Source organism: Chrysemys picta, chromosome 1 (genome assembly GCF_011386835.1).
Source record: "Chrysemys picta bellii isolate R12L10 chromosome 1, ASM1138683v2, whole genome shotgun sequence".
In the NCBI taxonomy this organism is placed as follows: domain Eukaryota; kingdom Metazoa; phylum Chordata; order Testudines; family Emydidae; genus Chrysemys; species Chrysemys picta.
In genome coordinates this window covers 301,221,034-301,233,253 of record NC_088791.1, presented here as the reverse complement: position 1 = coordinate 301,233,253, position 12,220 = coordinate 301,221,034, and the positions used below count along the sequence as shown (strand labels likewise).

The window sequence follows — 12,220 nt, the reverse complement described above, 5'->3', positions numbered from 1 at the left end:
TTTTTTTGTAAAAAATTGTTTATTCAAGTGTTTTTATAAACTACTAGGCAAATAGTCACTAAAGCCTTTGTGCCATGAGTGTAAACTTATTTTAAAAAATTGTGTTAAAAACTAATACAGGAATTCCCATTAATGTTTTAAAAAAGTTTGTTCACACATTGAAAGAAAATACATTAGCAACGTCTTCCAGCAGAATCCATCTTTAAAAAAGTAAAACTCTAGGTGCAGAACTGTTCTACAGTATATCTTCTACAGTTTATTTTAAAATCACATGATTGCATATCATCTCTATTGTCTTTTAGAACTTGATCAAGAGTTTTTCTTAAACAGATGATATTCAATGATGTGTTACACACTGCCACAGGTACTACAATTATTATGAGTGCACACACTGCATTTTACTTACAAAGCAAGACCTTTCCATATGCTGTGTCATACCATTCCTAGCCAATGCAGTTAATTCAGTTATTTACCTTTAAAATCATGTATGTTTTCCAAGGAAAAAATGCTAAAAATCCATAGCCCAAATTCTGCACTCACTTACACACTTGCTATTCCACGGAATATAACCAAACTTTGGTTACATGAGTGTGAGAGCAAAATTTGGTCCATGACTGTAAACAGTCACAAAAGCCTGCAGCAAACAGTGATGGATAGGTAGTCTATGTGCAATACAATTACTTCCATTAACATAGGGGGATGTTAAAGAGCATATCCTGGAGACAAAATGAAAGGCTTGTTTGCATTTCTGTAAAGAAGTGTTCCTCACTAGCTAAACTTTACTCAATTAAAAGTAACTAGTTCCTATCCCAGAATACAGTACAGCATCATTGTCTGGCTTCCTTCTGTTCTGACTCAGATAGAGGAGTATTCAGTTCAGCAGCAGGTCCACAACAATATTTCATATGGCATTTTAAGAACCTGATCTAGTCTCCCCTCGACATACTACTGATACTAATAAAGAGTTACTCATGCATATGAAGGAGAGAATAAATCCCAAGAGCCATACACGGACCTTGATCTGTGCACATAACTCTTACTGATGGTAACGAGAGATGTGCATCTACACTAAGGATTGTCTACAGCTTTAAGTGTCTAATTTCAATCTAGATGTTCTTTCTACATTACCACACATACCATACAAATTTGAAAAGAATGATGGGTGAAAAATACCACACACTATTTAGAATACCATTTTCCCCATACCGTTTGGCTGACAATTGTTCTAATTACACAGGAAGTCTGTGTTTAAAGGGCCTGGTCCTATGAGGAACCAAACACCCAGCTCCCCAGCTACAGAGGAAGTTGAGGATGTTCAGCACATCACAGGATCACACCCCAAATTGTTTAAAAGCAAGAGTAATCATGGATTTGTTTGTAATCTGACACAAGAACAGTTTCCCAGAAGCTCTTCACTCTCGTCTTGCTTCTCTGTCCCAATTTCTGGGCCAGATCATGTCCCCATTGAAGTCAATGGGTATTTTGCCATCGACTTAACGGCAACAGGATCAGGCTCTGTCAAGCCACCACTTCAGTCTTCAAATATGTCTTGCTTGTCAAGAAAAAGATGATATTTATTGCCATCCACTCTGGGGTAGACTTGTCTGCAGTGAAAACGGTGTTCCTGGTGCAGAGGGATAGCTAGTAAAACCATCAGGCTGAGCTGGATAGTTCTCTAGAGCTGAAGCTGAATGTGCCTTCAATAAAGAGAAAACAAGCAGGTTAGGAAGGAACTTTTAAAAAAGCAAAAAGCCATGCAGAGAACTATTCCTGTTCATGGTACAGAACTTTTAACAAGAGAAGTTTCAGAATAGCACGTTGGGTGTGCTGCAGAGGAGGGAGATGGGAAGGAAGTATATCTAAGCGTAGGCGGTTCTTTAACAACCCCTCAAGGATTGAGCTCACAACCCTGGGTTTAGCAGGCCAATGCTCAAACCACTGAGCTATCTCTCCCCTCAAAATCTAAATTTAAATCTTCCTTGCTGCAGATTAAGCCATTATTTGTTCTACCTTCAGTGGACACGGAGAACAATTGAGCCCCATCCTCTTTATGACAGTCCTTAACGTAATTTGAAGACTTTTCGGGTCCCGCTCCCAGTCTTCTTTTCTCAAGACTTAATATACAGAGTTTGTTGGGGGTTTTTTAGCCTTTCCTCAGCGATCAGGTCCTTTTACCATTTTTGTTGCTCTCTTCTAGACTCTCTTCAAGACTCTCTTCAGTTTGTCCCTATCTCTCCTGAAGCGTGATACCCAGAACTGGACAAAGTAGTCCAGCTAAGGCCTCATCAGTGCCAAATACAGAGGGACAATTGCCTCTTGTGTTTGACACAAAATATTCCTGTTAATACACCCTAGAATGATATTAGCCCTTTTTGCAACTGAATCACGTTGTTGATTCATATTCAATTTGGGATCTACCGTAATCCCCAGATCCTTTTCTGCAGCACTACTGCCTAGCCAGTTATTTCCCATTTTGTAGATGTGCATTTGATTTTTCTTTCCTAAGAGTAGTACTTTGCATTTGTCTTTATTGTCTTGTTGATTTCAAGACAATTTGTTACGGTTATTTTGAATTCTAATGCGGTCTTCCAAAGTGCTTGCCACCTCTGCTACATTTTTATAAGCACACTCTCCACTCCATTATCCAAGTCATTAATGAAAATATTGAGTAGTGCCCGACCCAGGACAGACCCCTATGGACTCTCCCCACACACACCAATACATCTTCCAAGTTTGACAGCAAACCATTGATAACTACTTCTTTGAGTAAGTCTTTGACCCAATTTTGCACCCACCTTACAGTAATTTCATCTAGACTGCATTTCCCTAGTTTGATTATGAGAATGTCCTGTGAAACTGTATGAAAAGCTTTAGTAAAATTAAGATATCATGTGTACAGCTTCCCCGCATCCACTAGACCAGTAACCCTGTCAAAGAAGGAAATTAGGTTTGTTTGGAATAATATGTTCTTGACAAATCCATGCTGACTATTCCTTACAACCTATTATCCTCTACCTGCTTATAAACTGATTGTTTAATAATTTGTTCCAGTATCTTTCCACGTATCCAAGTTCAGCTGACTGGTCTATAATTTCTCCAGGTCCTCTTTGTTCCCCATTTTAAAGACAGGTACTAGATTCGCGCTTCTCCAGTCCTCTGAGGCCTTAACCATCCTTCATGTGTTCTCAAAGATAATCATTAATGGTTCTGAGATTGTTTCAGCTAATTCCTTAAGTACTTTAGGGTAAATTTCATCAGGCCCTGTCAATTTAAATACATCCAACGTATCTAAATATTCTTTAACTTGCTCTTTCCCTATTTTAGCTTGCATTCCTTACCCCTTGTTGCAAATATTAATTTTATGTATCTGGCCACAATTTACATTTTTAGTGAAGAATGAAGCACAATAGGCATTAAACATCTCAGCCTTCTTGATGTTGTCCATTATTAGCTCTCTTGGCCTGCTAAGTAGAGGACCTACACTTTCCTTTGTCTTTCTCTTGCTCCTGATATATTCATAAACCCTCTTCTTATTGCCTTTTATGTTCCTTCCTAGGTGTAACTCAGGGTATATTTACACTACAGCCACTACAGAACACTAGAAAAGCAGTCTGATTCACAGAGACGGTAAAAAGGGGTGGTTTTCCAGATGGCTTCATTTGAGACTGAGGTTTTAAGAAGAGTTTCACTAATTTTCTAATCTTAAATCTTCCTTCACAACCTTATTGTATTTTTAACTAAGATCTATATTTAAGTTATAATTTCAGTGATCAAAGCATGCAAACAAGAACAATGTCTTCTATTAGTACAATATATATGGGTATAATTTTAAAATCCTGTAGGTAATTCTTTGTTCCCTTATCATTTTCCATCTGTAGATCTTAAAGACTTTACAAAGCAAACGGTTTCTCTGTCTGTAAAAACCAATGAAGCACAGATTAAGTGATTTGCCTAAAATCGCAAAATTAGTGCTAGGAACAGAACCCAGGTCAGTGCACTAGATCAAGATATTACACATTTTACAAGTCAGATCTGTCCCCTTCTTTCCTCCGCCCCACTTTTACAATGCCACCCATAAGAAAAAATTTGACACATCCACAGTCTTTATAGAAAGTCAGCTGAAATGCCATTGATGATAGTCCTGTCCCACAAGAGCAACAGCTATCTTCAGACAACTGGATGTTGGATTATCAGAGTGTACTGTATCAGCCTTGTAGCCAATTCTTTAAAGTACGCTGTGCTTTCTAAAAGCGAAGATTTGATATTGAACAATTAATACTCCGGTGGGGCCTTAAGGCAGTGAAATATCAAGACATATGCAGCTTACCTGTAGTAGCGCTGATTGCGCTGCTGCACTATGCTGCAATTCCTGCAGGGAAGACTGTGTGGCACTTTGGGTAAATCCAGGGATACCAGGAAGAGACAAGAGTCCAGGGAAAACTGTATTTCCTGGGGTTTGCAGCCCAGAAGTCAAGCTGAAATAATCAAGACATGGCAGTCATTAGGAACACTTTCAACAATATTTTATCCTAGATTTCTTATCTTGCTAGAGCACCAGGGTTTCTAAACCTCAGTTAACTAAGTTTCCCAAACAGAACACCTAAGCTGCCACCCACACAGTGTTTGCATGTACAAGCCAGAACACTGGTACACACATGCAACTTGAGCATGCAAGCCAGTATCTTGTGTGCGGTTACCTGCTTGTGCATGAATATTTTGTAGGTGAAAATGTAGTGCTGGATGTTTTTCTTGACACAGAAAAGGCTAGGATATTGTCTGCTATTACCTGAGTATGTCAATTGATACATATTTAGACCCATTCTTGCAAAATCCTAGCATGTTGTAGGAGATGCCAAGTACCCTCAACATGGAGCTGAGGACACTCATCACCTTATAGAAACTGTAATCCTGGACACTAGTTGCAAAATAGACTGGCCTCCTCATTTAAATTCTAAAGACAGATGAAAATCTACTGCTGAAGTAAGCATTTAAAATATTAAAAGTACTTTATAACTATGCCTGGAAATACCATCTATGTCTAAAGTAAATCAGTGTTTTGCCGAGAAAGAAATGGTTTTGACCTCCTTCAGAAACAGAAACATACCCAGCCTGTGCAACAAGTGCAGAGTTGAAGTTTGAGCTAAAGGCCGAGGCAAACCCTGGCAGGACCGGAGCCGGAGATGGGGCTGTGGCAGCTGCCGGCAGCGGTGCAACTGCTGCTACTGTAGAAGATGCCTGGAGGCCAGGGAAAGAAGGGAGAGTTGGAGTGACAGTGGGTGTGTTAGAGACAGGGAAACCAGGAAAGGATGGGTTTGATGATCCCAGAGGCCCCTGGGTGACAGAAAATAGGGAGGGGACGGCACTGGACAAGTTAAGCGGAAAGGGTGGAGCAGAGACTGTTGCTGAAGCAGTGAGTCCGGAGAGAACAGCTGCTGTAGAATTCACATGAGAAGCAGACACAGATGAAGCAGTTGTAGATGGAGTTGCTAACAAAGACCCTGGGACAGTGACCGGTGGTGTAAGTGCTGGGTTACCAGTAAAAGCAAAGTTACTGGTCAGAGACGTGAAGGGAGGAAGTCCATTAAATACTGGGGCAACTGGAGCAGAGGAAGCATGTGGGGCAAGGGAAATGGAGGCAAGAGACGTGGAGCTGTTTAAGGGAGCACTCAAAGAGGAGAGACCTGATAATGCTGGATTAAGGGAACTAGGTAAACTGACTGGCACTGAAGTTGCAGAGGTATATGCACGCCCAAGCGCTGACAATCCTAGCGTGCCATGAGATGGGCCAGCCGAATGAGAAGGGCCTTTGAAGGCGGAGAGAGTAGGGCTCATGGGTTCAGTTTTGACCAGAACTGGAATACCTGTGGCAACTGGGGCTGATGAAATCTGATGCTCGGGATTAGTAGGGCTCGCACCATGCAAAAGCGCAACAGAGGCGCCACAGCTGACTGGTATAATAGATTGTGAAGTGGTTAATGGTGACTGAGTTGGCAATGTTGGGGGAGTGGAACTAGGATTGGCTACAGAGGGAGATGGAAGACCCGGGAAAATGGCCAGCCCTGGCGTGGAAGAACGTTGAGGTGTAGGTGTGGCAGATGGGGTATAACATTTGTTTACAGAGGAGGCAGGAGGCTCAGAGCTTTGATTAGCAAGAGCAGATAAAGAGGCAAGCTCACTTGTCACAGCAGAAGGTAAAGCACTGATTAATGAGGTATCATTTGATGTCAGAAATCCCTTTAAAACAGACAGAATTGGATTAGGCAAGCTAAGTGGGCCAGAGATGCTAGTGGCAGGAGAGCTAGCAATTGCAGAAGGAATGGGACTAGACATCCCTTGAGGAGTGGGGGTCAAGGACAAAGGGAGGCCAGCAAAAACTGATGACAATGGAGCAGGATTATTAACTGAAGCAATTGAAGAGGTTGCAGAAAAAGGGAGGCCAGCAAATGGTGCAGAAGCAGATGCAAAAGCTTCATTAGAGGCAGGTGTGGCACATGGTGTGGAAGAAGCTTGTGGAGCTGGCGTAGCAGCAGGGATAGAAGCCAGTCCAGAGAAAACTGCAGGAATAGGGATGGAGGTTGCACTATGAACAGATGTGACAGGAACACCAGACAATGAAAGGGATTTGATGACAGATGGGGTTGGGGTTGATGGCTGAGATGTATGGATGGAAGAGGAGACCTGCCCTGGGAAAACAGGAAGCACAGGGGTAGACATGCTCATCCCAGGGATGACTGCAGTGGCAGGTGCTAATGGATGGCTTATCGCCTTGACAGGGGATGGGGTAGGGACTGGAGTAGCAGCAGGTGTTGAAGGATTAGAACCATGAGGAGTAAAGAGCTGATTCGCTTGTGCAGAAAAAGCTGCAAAGAAACAAAACTGGTAAGAATACTTGAAACCCACAGAAATGTTTCAATTAAACACAAATGCATCTTATATCATTATAAAATATGATACACAAGCAGTAACTAACACGTTTGTATATACACAATCTACATGGAAGGCTATGAAGATAAAATATAGAGGTATCTACATATAGGTGATACATGTCGAGCAGTATACAGTAAGTAGACTACATGTATCTATGTGTCTCCCTTCAACGATTATCTATTACACGCACTAGCAATTATGTCTAAACCACTCTATAGCATTTACAATTTCTTAATGAGCTAGTGCAAGAGAGTTTAGATCTTCAAACATGCTCCCAGAGATCTCTCTATGTAAGACAGGTAAACAGCTAATTCCTGCCCCTAACATCTAGCAGCACCCATAATAGGATGAGCATTCTGCACTGGTACCATTTCTGCTCTCCACATGAGCTCTATATGAAGGTCTACGCTAATTCTAGAACAGGTAGATTGCCAGGATTTTACAGAGGTTTGTTGGAATCCAATCCACAACTGCAGAGTACATAATTTTAGGAGAAGTTTGGTTTTTATGTTATTGGTAGGTAGGTTTAAATCTTTCACTGTTTTTGATTCTGTATATCACAATCTGGACAGTAGAGGAAGTACACTACGAGATTCATGTGTGCTACAGGTGTACTAGCTAACAATGAAACCTGCCCATAAAAACAGAGTCTCTAAAAAACAGTTTGTTCCAACTGAGGATCAAATGTCCAATCTTCAAGTACCAATGTACTACAGCTAACACCAAGAATTTCAGTTTATATCAACCCTACAAAGTAAATAAAGAGGGATGTTCTCTGGAGGAAAGCAGGAAGGCACACTACCAGATTAAATGGGAGAGAGGACACTAAGTCTAGGGCTTGGTCTACACTAAACCCCCAAATCGAACTAAGGTACGCAACTTCAGCTACGTGAATAACGTAGCTGAAGTCGATGTACCTTAGTTCGAACTTACCGCCGTCCAGACCCGGCAGGCAGGCTCCCCCGTCGACTCCGCGTACTCCTCGCGGCGAGCAGGATTACCGGAGTCGACGGGGAGCACTTCTGAGTTCGATTTATCGCGTCCAGACTAGACGCGATAAATCGAACCCAGAAGTTCGATTGCCTGCCGCCGAACCAGCGCGGTAAGTATAGACAAGCCCTAAGTCTGAAAGCTGGTGTCTCAAAGCTCATTATGGGTCTTGAAACTCTTTCTAAATGCGAGTAGCCCCATCACCTTCAATGTGGGCATTTCCATGAGTAAGAACTGTTTGACCTCAACACCCCAAAATTTGTGCTAAACTGTGTTTTAACCAATTTGGAGTGCTATGTAAATACTACATAAGGATTGAGCCCTTTAATTCTAGTCACTTCCATAGCATTTTTATAACACCTTGCTCTCCCTATAAATGCTATCATGTTCTTTGTTCCCATTATTTTTAATATAATTCCCTTGCTCCATTGTGGATTAGAAATAAGGCATGTAGTAATCTAATCACTGGTCGTTTCCCTTAAAAACTAACTTTTATATTTTGTTTAGAAATTAACATTTTCTGTTTAACCATGAACAGAACACTGACCCAGGAGGCAAAACTTACTGCTTCTTTAACTCCATGTTATATCATAAATTTACCTCTCCCCCCTTTATAACCTTAAGTTTTCTACCACTGAAAACTCAGCCCTAAGATCTTCGGATACTGTTTAAATTGATATAGGCAAATACTCTTAATATTCTGAAACTTAAACATTTTAGATATTTGCAAACAAAATGAAAAAGGTTCACTTCTGTCCTTTTCTACAAAACCAGGATCTGTGCCCCATGTCTTGGACTCTCTTTCCACAACCTCATCCTGAACTCCAAATTGAAGAATTAACTAGGGCTGACAAGCAATTAAAAAAAAGTAATAGTGATTAATCACACTGTTAAACAATAACAGAATACCATTTATTTAAATATATTTGGATGTTTTCTACATTTTCAAATATATTGATTTCAATTACAACACAGAATACAAAGTGTACAGTGCTCACTTTATATTTGTTTTTGATTACACGTATTTGCACTGTAAAAACAAAAATATATTTTTCAATTCACCTAATACAAGTACTGTAGTGCAATTTCTTTATCATGAAAGTTGAACTTACAAATGTAAAATTATGTACAAAAAAACCTGCATTCAAAAATAAAACAACGTAAAAGTTTAGAGCCTGTAAGTCCACTCAGTCCTACTTCTTGTTCAGCCAATTGCTAAGACAAACAAGTTTATTTACATTTGCAGGAGATAATGCTGCACGTATAATTCTCCCCCAAGGAGTTCAGTCACAAATTTAAATTAACGCATTTTTTTTTAACGAGCGTCATCAGCATGGAAGCACATCCTCCGGAATGGTGGTCAAAGCATGAAGGGGCATATGAATGTTTAGCATATCTGGCAAGGAAATAAATTGCAATGCTGACTACAAAAGTGTCAGGCAAATGCCTGTTCTCACTTTCTGATGACATTGTAAGTAAGAAGAGGGCAGCATTATCTCCTGTAAATGTAAGCAAACTTGTTTATCTTAGCGCCATATTTGGGGTCGGGAAGGAATTTTCCTCCAGGGTAGATTGGCTGAGGCCCTGGAGGTTTTTCGCCTTCCTCCGCAGCATGGGGCAGGGATCGCTAGCAGGAGGGTTCTCTGAAAATTGAAGTCACCAAGACACAGGATTTGGGACTTCATCTGCAGAGTCAAGGGAAGGGTAGGGACGGTTTTGTGGCCTGCAGCATGCAGGGGGTCAGACCAGATGATCATAATGGTCCCTTCTGACCTTAAAGTCTATGAGTCTATGAGACTGGCTGAATAAGAAATAGGACTGAGTGGATTTGTAGGCTCTGAAGTTTTTCATTGTCTTGTTTTTGAGTACAGTTATGTAACGAAAAAAAGTACATTTGTAAGTTGCACTTTCACAACAGATTGCACTATGGTACGTGTATGAGGTGAATTGAAAAATACTATTTATTTTGTTTGTCATTTTTATAGTGCAAATATTTGTAATCCAAAATAATATATACTTTGATTTCAATTACAACACAGAATACAGTATATGAAAATGTAGAATAACATCCAAAATATTTAATAAATTTCAATTGGTATTCTATTGTTAAACAGTGCGATTAATCACAATTAATTTTTTTAATCACAATTTTTTTTTTTAGTTAATCGCGCGAGTTAACTGCGAATAATCGACAACCCTAGAATTAACTAATGGTCACAGTTCTTGGCTCTGACCCATTAAAGTTGGTATCAGAGAAATCTAGGTTCAAGATAGCCAAGGATTGTTGTTGGTACTCTGGTTTTCAATGAGGATGTTGTCCTTTTAATTGTATTGATTTACCTGTGTATTTGTCATAAGCGTATAACTAAGTATGTCTTTAAGTAGCAAAATTCCTGAGCAACTACACCTGGGCAGAGAGGATGGAGACAAAACAGACAGAGAATATTCTCCCAGAATTTTTAATGTTAGCTCCTTTAACAGGGCCATTTTACTTTGTTTTGGTTACTTGCTTGTGTGCATAACAGAAGACAAATTCAGCTTGAAAAAAGTTCAAGTTATTTTGTTTTTAGTTTCTGCCATATAATAGGAATGGCACAAGTAGCAGCAATGAAACTTTCCCCACATACTGGATTTAAACAAGTTACAAGCTGTGAACATACTGTGCTATCAGCAAAATTTGGCGGTTGTGCATTCAAATCTCCCACTGTGACTTACATACACAAAAATCCTCCTTGTCCCAGATTAGGCAAAAAGCAATTTTTTCAGCAACTGAAAAACAGTTGCTAATAATGAATTTCCGTGCACTGCATTTCTAAGAGTATTTTGTCTTAGTTGTTTGCTATATTATCTGGACAAATAGGCACACAATTAAAAATACAAAATATTAATCTTCATTCAGATTAAGTTAAAAATCCTGAGGTTTAAAAATAATTTACAACTTTCTGAAAGGAATGCATTAAATTGCATCAAAATACAGCAGATTTTCCCTGAAGAGCTGCACTTTACCTTGATTTTGGGAAGGTTTTGCCTGATTGGAAAGGTCTTCGTTTTCTATGTAGAGAACAACAGTTATTTAAGGACAGAACAACTTCAGAAATAAGTTATCCATTCTCACATTTAAAAACATTTGTTTACGCCAACATTTATACAGACACACATGCTTTACCTGATCCCACTTGATTAGGGGTATATGGTGGAGGAGCTGGTAAGCTTGGTGCTAGGACACTGGCCATTGGAACTAGACCAGCATTGTAAGCACCTAAAAAAAACCCAAACACCACACATATGCGTCAAACAAAACTCAATAAATACAAACAGATGATTTAAGAGTGGACTAGTCAGTATTATTCTGTTATTATTTCAAGGCTCTAAAATGTTCCCTTATTAGTTAAAGCAAAGCCACTTAACCCCCCAGGCTGCATACGATGAGAGGCATGTGTTCCAATGTAAGTTTTAGTTAGGGCAGCTCTCTGATGGATCATAAGAACAGTGTCAACGGAAGACTGAGATAAATGTATTTCCTGCTCTCTGAAGCAATCTGGGAGAGCAAAATTCTTGCCTCTTTCAATTCCATGCTGTCTTACAAGAAAAGAGATGGGAGAAAGGAAGTGATACGAAATGCATATGTGGGTCACAGTATTTATTGTTATTGTTCCCACCCTAACAACTCCCACCCCAAGGCTGTGACAACCCTTGTTTTTGGAGGGTTGACAATAAAAAACCCACCAACACTGGCAAGGAGATTTACATGAAAAAGAAAGAGTCCTTTCAAGGTAAATGTCATACTTTGGAACCGTCGTCCTTCAACATCTCTTTAAATGATAAGGTACTAAACTGGAATAGCAGGTGATCTTGATAGATTAGGTATAGTAAATGTTTCCTATCATAAAAATAGCTTATTTTCCTATAATGTATAGTAACTGACACACGCTTTTGTACTGTTTTAGTGCTTAGTTATTGCAGTGAAGAAGGATATCAGAGCTTATATAAAAATATGTATCCACACCCCCACAAAGGGTGTGAAAAACATATATGCAAATTCACACACATAAGATACAGACACTACTATCAACACCACTCAAAACATGGAAAGGAGCTTTACAACATCAAGTAACTTCCGATATGCGCACTTTTCATTCAAGCTACAGGTATTAAAATTCCTTGCATGACTGTTTATGGCAAAGATCTAAGGAGCAGTTTACATTCACTGAGGGGACAAACACTCCCCACTGATATATACCAAAACACGTTTACATAAGTTTTGCTCATGGCTTAAAAACAGTCAAATGAAGCAAGGCTCAGC

The 12,220-nt window shown here is 39.8% G+C and overlaps 1 protein-coding gene across 3 annotated transcripts in view; it reads right to left on the bottom strand.

Annotated features, from left to right (window-relative positions):
- The window catches only part of PROSER1 (proline and serine rich 1), a 28,933-nt gene continuing 16,713 nt past the window's right edge, over positions 1-12,220 (bottom strand). For 2 of the 3 annotated variants that reach the window (XM_008177775.4, XM_065581279.1), the window contains 5 exons: positions 11,084-11,176; positions 10,924-10,968; positions 5,105-6,860; positions 4,328-4,475; positions 1-1,697 (listed from right to left, as the gene is read on the bottom strand). In XM_008177775.4, the coding sequence (XP_008175997.2) occupies positions 1,575-1,697; positions 4,328-4,475; positions 5,105-6,860; positions 10,924-10,968; positions 11,084-11,176 (2,165 nt within the window). In that variant the 3' untranslated portion in view covers positions 1-1,574. The remainder of the gene's footprint in view (positions 1,698-4,327; positions 4,476-5,104; positions 6,861-10,923; positions 10,969-11,083; positions 11,177-12,220) is intronic. The other variant, XM_042845966.2, reaches the window with a different exon arrangement.